We start from the raw sequence: 15,008 nt of genomic DNA, 5'->3' as shown, positions 1-15,008 counted from the left end.
ACATTAACTGGTCCTTTGCTTTCTAAATTCCTCCATCCCCAGCAGCTCCTCCATTACACCACAGGATTGTTTTGTCTCCATTTCACTGCAGTCAGCTTTGTACCACAGTGGGTTTCAGACCACAGCTTGGGAACTACCAAGTTAGATCTTCGCTTCATACACCAGCAGAAACCATAGAATAACTTTCAAGCAGTATTTCTTCACATACGTATGCAAGGAAAGAGTTAAGGAAGGATCCCCCTCCCTGCCCCCCCAACACCCAGATTTATATGAGATTTGTCTGGGATATATTTAAATGTGGAAATCTTGGAAGAAAGCTTAAGAAAACACTGTCAGATGAATGCCTGGAAGTGCCCACGTACAGCTGTGGAATCTCTTTTTGTTGGTGAGAGGGTCTGCTAGGATTTGCAGATGAAAACTTTCCTTTGCAGCTCACTTGGGAGCCAGATGTACTTTACTGACAATGTGAGGTGCACAGACTTACACATAGGCTGGATCTGGAGTGTATGCTTAACGTTAGCACAACATGATGGCAAACTTTAGGCTGTTTCCTCAGGTACAACATATTCCCCATGCCCAATTACTCATCACTATGAAACACGTACTGAACCCTGCAGAGCATCTGTTCCCTTCCAACACCACTGGGGTTCTTTCATTTGAGGATGTTGCAATGGACATCTGAATTCTGACTTCGAAATTCTTGGCTTCTTGTGGTGCCTTCCAGCCTCAGTGCTGTGATCCTAAGATTTGTAAGCCGTTGTGTTGCTTTGGACTCATTAGCAGATAGCCTGGCTCCTCCAGGGGGGTGCACTCATTCAAACATTAGAGCTTGTATCAGTCAAAATAGATGCTTTAGACTCTCTCACTGCCAGAACTGTTTGTCACTTTATGCCCTTTAATTTCCAAGTTGTTTTTAGTAACTGAGGCTTTTCACCATTAATAGTTAACTTGAATTAAAACTATACATATTTTTAATTGATTATTGCATAAGTGTCTTCATCAAGGATTTCACCATGCTAGTCTATTGCAAATCATCTCCAAGCTGGTCTGTACCCCTTGCTTTTACAAGTTACTCACTATTAACAGATTTCTGTGGTCGTGTGGGATTGGCACTGCTGGCCGGAACAGAGCTGCCTGCGGCAGAGACATCTGGCTTTGATAGAGGGTCATTAAGCTATGAGCTCACGTTGCAGCATCATCCAGAGGAATCTGAATGGGATAGCAGAGACGAAAGGTGGCCAGGGCAGAAAAAGACATCCACATCATATTTCTTTCAGAAGGAGAAATCCTAGCACCGGTCTAAGGATTCTCTTTATCTGATTCAGCAATTTGTTTAGATTAGCAATGTGGGAAATTGCTGTTGAATTTTCATTTTCCTTTGGTTTTGTTTCCTTCCCTTGTGCCTCTTTATCACTCCCAGGTCCCCAGAAGATACCAGGAATACATCACGGTTGCAAATAAGCGAAGACACGGAGCCAGTCTCCTTCAGTTAATGAGAAATGGATATTCCAGAGCAACATGCTCAGCACTGTCTCCTCCATTCACCAGCACCCTATACAGCCATCTTCACAATTCATATCCAGGTAACTTTGGATATACTACTTTGATATCAATGGTTAGAAAACAGACAGCTATCAGCTTACTTTCCTATTGCACATTAAATCTGGAAGAACCCACGCTGAGGGTTCAAACTCAAATGGATTAGGCATAGGAGTGCACAACAGGAATGGACATGTAGATGAAGTCGTAGAATCTCAGAATCATTAAGGTTGGAAAAGACCCCCAGGATCCCCAAGCCCGGCCCTCCCCCAGCACACCCACTGCCCATGTTCCTCAGTACCACATCCCCACGGCTCTTGAACACCTTCCAGAGATGGGGCTCTTCCTCCCACTTCCCTGGGAGGCCTGTTCCAATGCCTGACCGCTGTTTTTAATAGAAGCACTTGTTTGCTCTCATCAGTAAGTGCTGAAGAGTGACAAGTCTAGATGTTGGTGTTTAGGTGGAAGAAGGGCTCTCCCTCAGCTCCCCCCACAGCTCTCCCCTTGAGCGTCTGCCAGATGTAGGTGGGAGGAATATATGTGTGTGTGTGTGTGTGCGTGCAGTTCAGATGAGTATTCATTTCTTTACGTTAACATCAGAGTGATGAAAAGTATCTTCCTCTTCGGCATAACAGTCATCCATGTACAAATATTTTTGAGTAGGCACAGGGTCCCCCACCCTTTCCTTTTGATTTCTGCTTTTCATTTATTTTAACTTGATCGTGCTCATGGCCATGATGAGCACATCCTTTTCTACAGCTCCCGACTCCCAAGTTAGGAGTTTTACCAGCTCTGGAGAGCAGAGTCCTCCAATGGCTGCTCAGGGCTGTGAGGCACCAGACCATTTTCCATACACTTATCTTTCTGCTCTCCCACTCATCCACCAGGAGCAGCTGCACTATTCATGTCTGGCCAGAAGGGAACACAGGCAGACGGCTGTCAGGCTATGAATCAGTTTTTAAACCGTGGTTCGAAGGGGAAGATTTTAGTTTTATTTCCCACTTGCAGAACAAAGAGCATCTGTTTTTGACGCTTATTATTTTATGCTGATCTGGGAGTTTAACTTGCAATTACAGATTCCACGTTGGGGAACTGATTCAAATATCCAATAAAACGTATTCCCCTGGCATCTTTTTAAAGTGATCAGGGCGCTGTGAAATTAAATCCATATAATACGTGCAAAATAAAGAAATAACTAAATAATGTTTAAATGAAGATCAATATGTGAGATTCTCTTCGGTCCTATAAATGGTGTGACTGGAAACACTGGGAGCGGATAGAATAGTTATTAGTTTTATTGTTCTGTGGAATTCGAAGGCTGAGTGCTGAAGAATGAACAGACTTTGGCTCGAAAAGCATTCATGTGTGCTGCAGTAGTTTGGGGTAGAATGGTTTCTTGGACACACTGGGAATGAGGAGAGCCAAAAGTGAGTCACATGGATGACTGCAGACATCACATTTAATTGTGCAATAATACTACAGCAAGCACAATTGGAGCAGGCTTGCTGACCTCACAGCTGAAAGCACTATTTAAGATCTGGCTACCAGATGTTCCAATAGGATCTAGCCAGCTGCTAGCGGAGGTTACCCTGAGTGTTTTAACAGGGAATATTTACAGCCTAACAGTTCGGAAGAGATGATTGCACTAATTTTCTTCTCTGCCCTGCTGTGGGACGAAGCTCAAGCGTGGGGATTCAAGGATGGAGTGCTGCATAACTCTATTTGGCTAGGTAAGAAATAATTTAATCACAAATGTTTTATTGCCAGAGTCCCTGTGTTTGTGGAACAGTATAAAGATAAACACTTAGCAGTACAAAAGGGAGCCAGGAGTTCATGTAAGCAAAATCCTGCATTAAAATCGGTCATCGCGTTAAATAAGTAACGACTGTAAGTTTTGTACTTAAGGGCTTGCTGGTTTTATTGTTGCTCTGAAATGCAGGAAGAAATAGTTACGGAGTATGTTTTCCTAGAGCATGAGGTGAAGCGAAAAGGGTGTTAAATAGTAGTTTGCTTCTAATGAGGGAAAATGTGTATGAAAAGAAACTTATGCCAAACGAATGAATTATTTTCTGCATGAACATATTTCAAATGCCTGGGGTTCTCCATATGAAACTAAATGGCCTGGAAATAATATCAATATATTTCCTAGGTTTCCAGGGAAGTGGAGAAATGTATATGTTTTGGCCATTGGTCTGTTCACATCATTAAACAGTGGAGAGGAGATTCCAGAAGGACTGCAGAAAAAGCTGTGGGAATAGTTTCTTACATCTCAACTGAGTTGAAATGGCTCTTGGAATTGGGTGGTTTTTTTATAGGCTTCATAATTATCCAGCACAATAGAAAAACATATTCAAAATACAGTCCCATCAAATGTGCCAAAACAAATATATGCACTCTGTGCTCTGCTTGATAGACAGATGTCTACAAACTCTTCCATCCTGTCTGGGGTGCTGCATATTTCTTTAAGGATTTAGGGAATTCCTGCAGGCAGTCCTTGTTTCTGTGCGCTCAGATGTTTCACGTGGGACTGAGCCACATTCATAGCTGGTGCGGCAACCACGTGGCTCCAGTCTCTGCTCAGAGGGCCATGTAAACTAAAGGGGACACGAAGGAGAAGCCATCGATATGGTTTCCCACATGGCTGTACGTTTTTAATGATCTCCCTCTCCTTCTGAACTTGAAACGTGCCCGCTGTGTCCCACAGCTGCTGAAGGTGCTCAGGTGGGTGAGGGCAGCTCAGCAGCTTACAGAGGAGCTGCTTTTCTAATGCTGCTCTGTGGAAGAAGCAAAGCTTGCATCCTAGGCTGGGCACAGGGAAGAGTTCAGCACACACCATTCCTCTTGCAGTCATGGCCAGAGTGGATCCTGGGTGCTTTATTTGCAAATACTGGCTTATCTAAGTGACTGCTGCAACCAGTGTCATCCTGGGTGTGGATGGCAGGGGCTTCTGCAACATAAATTGGTGATAACAGCCATCAACTAAGTAGTTTTACCTGGTAGGAAGTGAAGTCAATCAGAAGAGAGCGTGTTCTAAATCTTTAAAATGAAGGAATAGAGAGTTACCAGGAATGAATGCTAAGACATTGTATGGCTGCAGCTCAGCATTCACACTGAGAGTAAATAAAAATAAAGGCTAAGAGTTAAAACTGACAACTTGCTACAAGACCAGTAACCTCAATCTCATGCTAACTGCAGACGAGCGTTACAGCAAGAACCTCCTGCTAAACAGAACTTAGGAATGTGCAGTGGCATCTGAGCCCTGCTTATCTCCTTTGCTGATAAGGCATAATTGAGACTGGAGCAAAAACGAGGGAGTTTTCCATTTCGCCTCTCCTCAACAAACCAGTAACACAGATGTCAAATCTTCTGCAAAGGTTAGCCTCCAGCTGCTCACGTGCTGTACCTTTTTTTCCTCTGTGTTACAAAAGATCCTTTGTTTTCTCAGTAAACACGGAGTCCTGCTGGAGCTGATTGCATTGCCGCCCTGCTAATGTCTTTCTGGTGCGCACGGGGTTTTATTGTTGCTCATTTTTGAAACAAGTGTGCTATAGCCAAAACTTAGTGTAAACTGATGAGGGGGTTGGAGCGCTCATGTTCAGTTGTGCTCATACACTCATTCAAGTACCAGCAAGCAGGTTTCCAAGGGCAGCTCTTCCCCTCCCCGTATCCATAGTTTCACCCCATTTGCAGATGGTACTGGGGATGTTCAGGGGCCAAACCTGCCCCATTCTATGGAGTGCTCTGAGCATCACCTTGTGCCACAGACTACATGGCTGTCCTCCACTTAAAGGTAAATATTTTGCTTTCATCTTAGCAGTTTCATGCATATTGAGGGCACGTTACTTGGCCAAGTCCTATACTTGCTGTGTTTGTGCAGCAGAGGTTGGCTGTGGTTTATTCTTACCAACTGCTGTGGGTCACTGTCCTTGCCAAATCCTGCTGCTTCTGGACCTCAGGGAGAGCCTCTAAGAAATGTGAGCTGGAAGAAACAGGTCCCATCAGCAGCGTGACCTGTGATCTTTTGTGTAAGAAGCAAAGAAGAAAAAATGACTGGATAGAACACTCCCAATAAACGGGTTTTCAGGCAAATAAAGAGCGAGACGGGCTGGAGATTCTGTGCTAAACAGGGAGAGATTTCAGACAAGTCAAGGACAGCAGCCTTCAGTCAGAGTTGGAGAATCAGAGTATCATTAAGGTCGGAAAAGACCGATAAGATCCCCACCCCCCATGCCCACTGCCCACATCCCTCAGTGCCACATCCACAGCTCTGGGACACCCCTGGGATGGTGATCCCCCACTCCCTGGCAGCTGTGCAATGCCTGACTGCTCTTTGGGGAACAGATGTTTCCCAATATCCAATAGAGTCCCAACCCACTGGGGAGATGCCCAGCTGAGGCCCAGGCACACCAGTGCACATTTAGGGTAAGCTCATGCTTATGTGCTTATCTCTACCGTCATGAGATTGTTCCCATGAAGACTAATAATTGTGTGTGTGTATATTCAGATCTGCCTTTGTGTAGATAAGTACATGCATACAATGTGTGATGTACATATATTTAATTAGTGTTTTAGAGGTGTTAATAAGTACAATGCTTTGACCTAGGTGTGGTTTTGCTGATGTAGCTTATCTTTATGCGCATACCCTAATATAATTAACAGAGAGAGGAAAAAATGCCTTAGAGATCTGAGCAGTTAATTAGGATATACCATTAGTTAATGCTGTCAGATTAAACTGTGACACACTGAGCCAGCAGCAGCTGTCAGGACTTGGTGGAGCACACGTGTGTGGTCCATCTTCCCAAAGGCTGCTATTATCTTGTTCCAGAGGAGCAGCAAAGAGATGGGTGATCGCTCCCAGCAGGATCCCACCACACACCCAGGCACTGTGGGTGCTGCTGTGAGTGCCCGGGCTTATCAGGTTAGACACAACAGCCTATTAGTGAATGAAAAATGAAACCTCCTACAAAGAACTTTTTAATTTAAATATATATATTTTAAGAAATAACATACCATTGCCCCATCCCTGCAGGCATTCAGGGCCAGGCTGGATGTGTCTCTGAGCATCCTGGTCTGCTGGTTGGTGACCCTGCACATAGCAGGGGGTTGAAAACAGATGATCACTGTGGTCCTTTTCAACCCATTCTGTTCTATGGTTCTATGATCCCTCAGCTGTTAGGTATTTTGACTCTTCCTTGCACTGGGACTGGACTTAGAAAGGTTTCTCCCCAGATCATGTCATCCCATGCCCATGCCAGAGATGCTCCCCGTGATGCTGCAGGAAGCAGCTCAGCCTGCCGAGCCTCCTGTCAGCACCAACTGACTTCCCCAGGCACCAGGCCAGGGACTGCAGCACTGCCAGACATCACTGTCTCTACGAAGGGGATCTGACCATTGCTAACCACAATTCAGTGGTGACCATGTTTGTGCTTAAAAATATCCCGAGCTAGCCAAAACTGCAGCCTGTCGCTAGTAGAGAACGTTCTTTATTTTCCCATGGCACCAAGAACTACCACAAAAAAAGCTTCTTGTTTTGCTTCTTTTCTCATTCTCCTTGAGCAGCAATAGCTACAGACAGCCATTTCACTCACGGTAGGCTAAATATAAAGGGATCTAAACCGTTCAGATTAAACACGCCTGTTGGTTCTGCGGCAGATTTCTATACATATGGCGTCAGGCAAGCGAAACAAGAAACCATTACAGAACCTGCCGCAGCCCTGACAAGTTCTGAGCTTCCCTGGAAAGCTGCTTCGTGTTGAACCTCCGGAGCAAAGAAGAAAAGATGATGAAGAAAGTGTATTAATTTTCTGTGCGGCAGAAATGTCAGCCAGCAATTGTTCTGGTTCTGCCCTTTGCGACACAGGCTCAGATATTTTTATTTCCCGTTTTCATTCCCTTTAATTTCTCTCTGCCTCTCTCCTATCCAAGTAGCTCTGATTTCACTTCTCTGGAGACTGAAAACAAAGCTGTGATTCATCTTAGGAAAGCACCAAAGTTATATCCAACAGTATGCTGTGAGAGCAGCCCAGAACGATAGGATGCACGGGGCGGTCGTGCCGACAGGGGCCAATGGTTCCCATAGCTACTGCTGGCTGAGCCGTCCCGTGGGGCTCCTTCCCTGCATTTGCTGACTTTCCCTTCTTCAGAACCTTGCCAGGCTCTGACTAGCTCTATTGTTCAAGACTTCTGAATAAAACCGAACTCTGATGAAGATAGGCTGGGCTGGTTCAGCATGCAGAAGGGATGGCTCTGGGGAGACATCATTGCAGCCTTCCAGCATTTGACGGGAGCTTATGGGCAGGAGGAGAGCAACTCTGTACACGGTCAGATAGTGACAGGACAAGGAGGAATGGTTTTAAACTGAAAGAGTGGAGATGCAGGTTGGATGTTAGGGGAAATCCTTCACCCAGAGGCGGTGAGGCCCTGACACTGCCCAGAGCTGCTGTGTCCCATCCCTGGAGGTGCTCAGGGCCATGGATGGGCCTTGGGCAGCCTGAGCTGGGGGGCAGGCAGCCCACGGCAGGGGTGTCCCTTCCGACCCAACCACTCTAGGGTTCTATGATCTTCAAGGATCCCACAGTGTGGGCAGATGAGACATGATGCTGAAATCCTTTGTTGTTGTTCCCACAGAACGAGCAGCTGGGGTGTACCACCGGGAGTCGCGCTCCGGGAAGTACCAGCTCACCTATGCAGAAGCAAAAGCAGTCTGTGAATACGAGGGAGGACACCTTGCCACCTATCAGCAGCTGGAGGCAGCCAGAAAAATAGGTTGGGAAAAAAAAACAAACATCACAACTGTTTGCTTTTCACGTCAGTCGTTCTTAATGGCTTCACTTTTCCATGAATGTTATGAACTCTGGGACCGAGAGACTTGTAAACTCCCTGGGTGTTTGCTCGGGTTGTGTGCAGTTTCCTACCTCTGTTACAGAGCATGAGCCACCTACAGAGCTGCTGGGGAGCACCTGCAAGTGCTGAGTGGGGGATGAGATGTGCCATTTCCCTCTCAGCAGCTGAGATGTGTTGTCCCAGCTCAGGGTGAACTGCATTTCTCTTTGATTCTTGATGAGGAATGATTATTCATTCAGCGAATCAGGAAAACAATGGAAAATATCCTCAGCTCTAGAAATGTGCAGGCCATGCCGTTGAGTCAGAAGCTGGCTCTCAGCACCAGCACACATGTAGAAAGGGTACTTTTGTCTCTTCTGAGCAGCTCAGAGCCTGAGGACACCACAAATATGTTCCAGTTTGTCTCAGTGAAAACACAGAATTGGTCTCTACCAGACAGTGAATAACACTGCAATCTTTGGCTATTGTATTTAAGTTCTCAGCCACAAAGTGCATTTACAGGATCTACTTGTTTAGCAATAAATACTTGAGGCATTTTAGGTGTTTAAATGTAAAGTATTTGAAGTACATGCTTTGTTTCCTGAGCTATCCTCCATGTGTACTATTTTATTCGCTCTCAGATCTTAATACAGCAAATTGTTTCATGAGATATGATTTAGAACATTTGCATGAGTTCAAAAGGGAAACAAAGAACACGGTTTATTCACTTACATAACCCATCCTGTGTGTAATTTGATCACAAATGCTGGTACAACACTCAAATTTCGCTACCCCAGAGACTGCATTTGATTTTTCTTTTCAGATGGAGAATGACTGATCATAGTGTGGACAACACAAAGCAACTTCACATTCTGTGTTTAAAATTATCAACACTAAATACTATTGTTTCCCATAGTTCAACTTTATTAGGCCAATTACATCTAAGTCATCGATCACCTCAAGTAAGACTCAAATAAAATGCGGTTTCTTGACTGGGATTGATTCATCCCACTGATGCCACTTTTCCTTCCTGATGCAGGTTTCCATGTGTGTTCTGCTGGCTGGATGGCCAAGGGCAGAGTTGGTTACCCCATAGTAAAAGCTGGAGCCAACTGCGGTTTTGGAAGAACGGGGATTGTGGACTATGGGATTCGTCTCAACAGAAGCGAGAGATGGGATGCCTACTGCTACAACCCCAATGGTGCGTTTAGAAGCAGCTCCTTGCTCCTCAGGCCTAAGGCTGTGAGTGCTATGGGGCATCCACAGCCTCCTTGGGCAACCTGTTCCAGTGCGTCACCACCCTCTGAGTGAAAAACTTCCTCCTAAGATCCAACCTAAACCTGCCCTGTCTCAGTTTCAAACCATTCCCCCTTGTCCTATCACTGCCCACCCTCACAAGCAGCCGTTCCCCCTCCTGTTTAATCATGACTGGCAGGACTTCACCAGATGTGGGACTTGTCCACATTCACCTCCATTCGCTGCTCCAATGGCTGAAGTATTGACATGGCCACTGTGCCAGTTCATCTTGATGTCACTTCATGTAGCTGGGAAGATGGGACAAGCTGGTACCAATAAGAAGAAGAAAATCCCCTTTTTCTGTGCTTGGCTTCCCTGCTCTGTGCATTCTACCATGGCTGGCAGAGCCGGAACTGGAGTTGTCAGTGACGTCTGTACAGCTGTGCACATTTTGTTTGTGCCTGTGGGGTTTGAGCTTGTTTATATGAGCAGGGCAGTTGTTAACCAAATAGCTCTGTGGGGTGGGGGACACACAGATGTTCAGCACACTGAGAATACTTAGGCTACTGCGTTCATTATTAGTGCATGTATGTCAGCCCAACTCCCTCCTCTGTCAGCCTTCCCCTCTGGGACCAGAGGTAGTTACTTTCCAAATGCTGTGTCTGGTTAGAGGACAAAGGGGAACCAGAGCTGCCAGCACTCAGAGGACAGCCCGAGCCTCTCCCATTAGAAGGAGATGCATTCAAGCTGCTGCACAGACTGGCAGTGGTCTGGCCTGCAGGTGGGAGGCGAGCAGCCTGGGGGGCAAAGCCCTGGCTGAAGGGAGCCTCTGCTCTTCCATGGGGTGCTAATGATGTGAGGAACTTGCAGAACTGCTTGCCTGTCTGAAACACACCTCCATCTTCCATCCAGTAGCAGGGGTACAATGAAATGCATGGCAGCGCTGACCTTTACAGGTGGGGTAGTTTGGTTTTCTTTTGTGGTTTTTGGTGCGAGACATGCTTGAAAGAGGTTTTTGAAGAAGAAAGATGAAGCCAGATGGCAGAGTGACTTGCAAGTTCAGCCCCAAAGCTTAGAGTTCAGCACAGTCAGAAACCCCGAGTGCCTTTTACATAAAGCACTGAAGTCTTGCCCAAAGTTCACAAAAGACAAAGGAAGCTCTTCCTCTGAATTCGGGGATCATGCCTGTCACTTCTAAAAAGCAACAGCTAGGAATGACTGACACTTGTTGGGGATGCTGACTACTGAAATCTACAGAGCATGCAGCCACGCTGGCTGTCCCTGTGTGATTTTCTATGGCTCTGCTGCATGGAAGGGCCGAAAGCATTAAATCATTGCCGTATCCAAAGCGAATGCTTGGACTCTGATGTTTTTTATTTCTCTCTTAGGAAAAGAATGTGGTGGAGTCTTCACGGATTCAAAACATGTTTTTAAGTCACCAGGCTACCCAAACGAGTATGAAAATGACCAAATTTGCTACTGGCATATCAGAGTGAAATACGGACAGAGGATCCACCTCCAGTTTCTGGAGTTTGATGTTGAAGACGACACTGCCTGCATGGCTGATTACTTAGAAATCTATGACAGCTATGACGATATCAACGGTTTTGTGGGCAGGTAATTCCAGCTTCAATACACAAATAATCAAATGATTGCATCATTTTTTTCTTTCCATCCAGAATATTGCTTCAGAAAAGCACCGTGTTGTCCAATTAGCACCTGTCATGCTAGTAACTTGCAGCAATAGCACCTGACTTATCCTTCCTGGCAATTTGCCTCCCTTTTATTAACACAGCCTCAGAAAATCATGCTTTGCCCTTTTCTGCTTTGTTACACTGCATGAAGAGAGCTGTGAGACTGTGCAACCAGCTGCCTATCGTGATGCTCTCTGATTCTGCAGGAAGACCGAGCGCTCAAACAGCATTTTGCATTTTCTTTAATTGAAAGCACTGAGAAGAGGTGTTAAAGTGTTACTAGAAATACATTTAAGTTCCCATTTGCTTTAGAAGTCAAATATTTTGTAACCAAAGAACAGGTGTTACGTGTCATCTTTCTCCTGCAGTTGAGTTTGTCTCTTCCCTTAATTCTCTTTCTTTCTTGTCAGCTCTTTTCTTGTACTTGGCCATAGCAGCCATCTTTTTCGTATAAACACCTCATTTTTACCAGGAGAAAAAGTAAAAACAAAGTGATAAAAGCACTTCCCAATCCCTGCAGTTTTTCATAGCCTCCCTACAGATCATGTGGAGCAAAGCAAGGATATAGCCCATTTGTTTCTGCGTTAGAGATCATTGTAGTTTTCCTTGACCGAGTTCTTTCTTAGCTTTGAGCCGCCTTCTTTTCCTTAAGGCCTTGTTAAATGGCCGTTTTACTTGTTTTGCATCATTTAGTTCCTTCTTATATTGAAAAAATGTTTCCTAGATTTTTCCCTCCCCTAAAGAAAAAGCCTAAAGTTGGTGGGGTTGGCATACAGGAGGGAACTGCATGCACTGAGCGCCTGCAGCCAGCTCAGCCCTGGGAGCCATGCTCCAAAGGAGGGCACATCCAGAGAGCCACCATCATAGAACCATGGAATCACAGAATGGCCTGGGTTGCAAAGGCCCACAGTGCTCATCCAGCTCCAACCCCCTGCTGTGTGCAGGTCACCAACCAGCAGCCCAGGTTGCCCAGAGCCACATCCAGCCTGGCCTTGAATGCCTGCAGGGATGGGGCACCCACAGCCTCCTTGGGCAACCTGTTCCAGTGCATCACCACCCTCTGGGTGAAAAACTTCCTCCTAAGATCCAACCTCAATCTCCCCTGTCTCAGTTTCAAACCACTCCCCCTTGTCCTATCACTGCCCACCCTCACAAACAGCCATCCCCCCTCCTGTTTATATGTGCCCCTCATTAGGAGATGTCCCTGTACAGCAGAGCATTGCTGCTGTATCCTTCAGTCGTGACTTTATTTATACTTTCTGTTCCAGGTTTTGTGGAGATGAGTTGCCAGATGATATCATTAGCACAGGTAACATATTTATACTCCTTATGGTTTAAAAAACCCAAATCAACTTTTATCCCTACTTTCTAGTTATAAAGAGGTAAGATGACCAAAGACCCAACCTCTGCTCTGTACCCAAGGTGCTGTTCCAAAGTGCCCGTATGCTCTTTCATCAATGCAGTCACTTTGAAATGAAATCAATAAAGAAGTGGGTCAGAAGAATGAGCAGGGAGCAGCCTGCTGGCCTTGCAGTGGTAGCACACCCAAGGAGCTTTCACATAGGCAGCTTCATGAAGCAGACCTGCCATCAGTAACCCAGTCCCAGCTGTGCATGCAATCTTCTTGCATCACGTTTGCTAATTTGAAGAGTGAGGATTGCAGGAACAGTTCCAAAGCTGGTTATAGAAATTATAGACAAGTTCCCATTAGTGACAAGAGCCAGGGAAAAATCAGTTCCAACAGAGTGAGATCATTAACATGAGCAGAACGATTTAAATGAAACAAAATTAAAGGAATGAGACGTGTCACCCATAGATCTTAGTGGTTCTGTGGCTGTTTCACACATCCTGGTGTCTTAAATTGGGTGACTACACCAGTCAAGAAAAGCCAGTGTAAGCCATGGCAGTTCTGAGCATGGTCTACTTAAAGCATTATTGCTAATAGGTGAGGGGGAAACTTCTTTTGGATGAGGTACAACTTAATGGCCAGATAACTATGAAGCTATTTAGAAACAGAACGATGAATGAAGCTTTTGACTTCATCAGATGACACAGGCTCCATATCCTGGCTCACAGGAGCCAGCTGCTGGCTGCAGCATGGGTAGCACAGGCACTGGGATGGGCTGGAGCCCACAGATGTGCCCTGAGCAGCAGTGTGACATCGCACAGCTGGCACAAAGCCTTATAAAGGACAGGGAATGCTGTGCAAAAAGCACCGTGTTCGTCAAAGCTTTAGCAACTGGTGTGACAGTGGGGCTGAAGGAACAGCACTGCTCTGGGGCCTACAGCTCTAAAGCAGGCAGAGCTGGTAGTTCGCTGCATAGACCCCGGGAAGCCCCAGGTGTGCTGCAACCAAAACGTAACCTTTGTTTTCCTTTGTCTTGTCCCAGGCAACGTTATGACCCTGAAGTTTCTGTCTGATGCCTCAGTGACGGCTGGTGGGTTTCAAATTAGGTACGTTACGATGGATGTGCCTTCCAAGGCAGGGGATGGAAAGAACGCGACCTCCCAAGGCAAAACAAACTTCTTATCAGGAAAGTTTGGCATTATGTGAGCAGCACAGCACGGGGCACCCACTGGGAAACACTAGAACCCAATTCAGATACCCGTTTCTTCAGACCAGACAGGGACATACGGTCATTTTCTTCATCTCTTTCTGACTTTTTATTGTCTATCAGTGGTGATAAGGAAGCACACCGGGAAAGAAATTATAAGATGGATTTTTAGGTGACAAGTCCCTTAAAAAAAGAACAAGAAAATAGAAGAAGAATTCACTGGTACCAAAGGCTGCAGAACTGTTTCTGTATATTGAGTGTCCCCTTCCCCCACTTCTTACACCACCTGAACAAACTTCTTGTGTGTGAGCAACGTTTCGTTTCTTTTTTAACTCCTCATTTCCTTGGTTTTCCCATATTTATTTTTTAGACTGTTGTTTTTATTATTATTATTATTATTATTATTATTAACTCAATGCCCTGAATTCAAGAGGCCTTTAGAGTCTGCTTGTTCTAAAGACACGTGAATTCACCCTGTGGATGGCCTGGCAGCCACCCATGTAAGGCAGGCACCCCTGGAGCCTGAAGGTTGTGAAGTGGTGTGAAAAGCAGAGGATCCATGGCAATAGCAGCCATTTCCTTGTGGGATGGAGCAGAAAACACTCAACACATTGGACCGGGGCGTCCTCATGCACAGAGAAGAGGTGGCCAAGTCTTTCACTTGTCCCATTGCACGTGGTGAAGGACCAGATGGAGGAGCTGGTGACTTGGTGAGATGGAGCATCAAAAGGAATTGCTGCCAAGAAATCCATTTGAAAGGCAGCCCTGCGATGCTGTATGTTGTTTACACGGGCTTTAAGAACACTGTGCTACTTTGAATTGATAAACTATGCCACGATTGTTCTCATCTTCGGTTTAAATCCCGCGGTCTGAAGCAGCATTAAAGCTACCTCTGTTTTAACCTCACCCACAGCCTCCAATGGGTTAGTTTCATTACTGAGGGTATCTCAACTCAGTTGTTTAAATTGACTCCATCTTCGAGCTCCTATTGCTTGACCGTGGGGGGCAATGAGAGCGGCAGCTCAGAGCAGGGAAACGAACGGGGAAACCGCGACGAAACGACAGCGCGCAGCCCCCGGGGATTCAAAGCGCAAGGAACTGCGGGTGGGTGCGGGGAGGGTTCCGCGGGACCGGAGAAACAGCGGCAGTTTTCAGTCAGAGC

At 45.8% G+C, this 15,008-nt stretch overlaps 1 protein-coding gene across 2 annotated transcripts in view; it reads left to right on the top strand.

The window, feature by feature from the left end:
* Positions 1-14,705, top strand: part of TNFAIP6 (TNF alpha induced protein 6) — a 35,433-nt gene extending 20,728 nt beyond the window's left edge. Inside the window, exons 2-8 of one of the 2 annotated variants that reach the window (XM_072341176.1) lie at positions 1,421-1,583; positions 3,158-3,269; positions 8,167-8,304; positions 9,401-9,562; positions 10,986-11,214; positions 12,560-12,600; positions 13,682-14,705. In XM_072341176.1, the coding sequence (XP_072197277.1) occupies positions 1,500-1,583; positions 3,158-3,269; positions 8,167-8,304; positions 9,401-9,562; positions 10,986-11,214; positions 12,560-12,600; positions 13,682-13,845 (930 nt within the window). In that variant the 5' untranslated portion in view covers positions 1,421-1,499 and the 3' untranslated portion in view covers positions 13,846-14,705. Of the gene's footprint in view, positions 1-1,420; positions 1,584-3,157; positions 3,270-8,166; positions 8,305-9,400; positions 9,563-10,985; positions 11,215-12,559; positions 12,601-13,681 lie in introns of those variants that run through there. The other variant, XM_072341177.1, reaches the window with a different exon arrangement.
* The last annotated feature ends 303 nt before the right edge of the window (positions 14,706-15,008 follow it).

Source organism: Excalfactoria chinensis, chromosome 7 (assembly GCF_039878825.1).
Source record: "Excalfactoria chinensis isolate bCotChi1 chromosome 7, bCotChi1.hap2, whole genome shotgun sequence".
Classification (NCBI taxonomy): Eukaryota; Metazoa; Chordata; class Aves; order Galliformes; family Phasianidae; genus Excalfactoria; species Excalfactoria chinensis.
The sequence above is the reverse complement of the archived record's forward strand: the minus strand, read 5'-3'. Positions and strand labels throughout refer to the sequence as shown.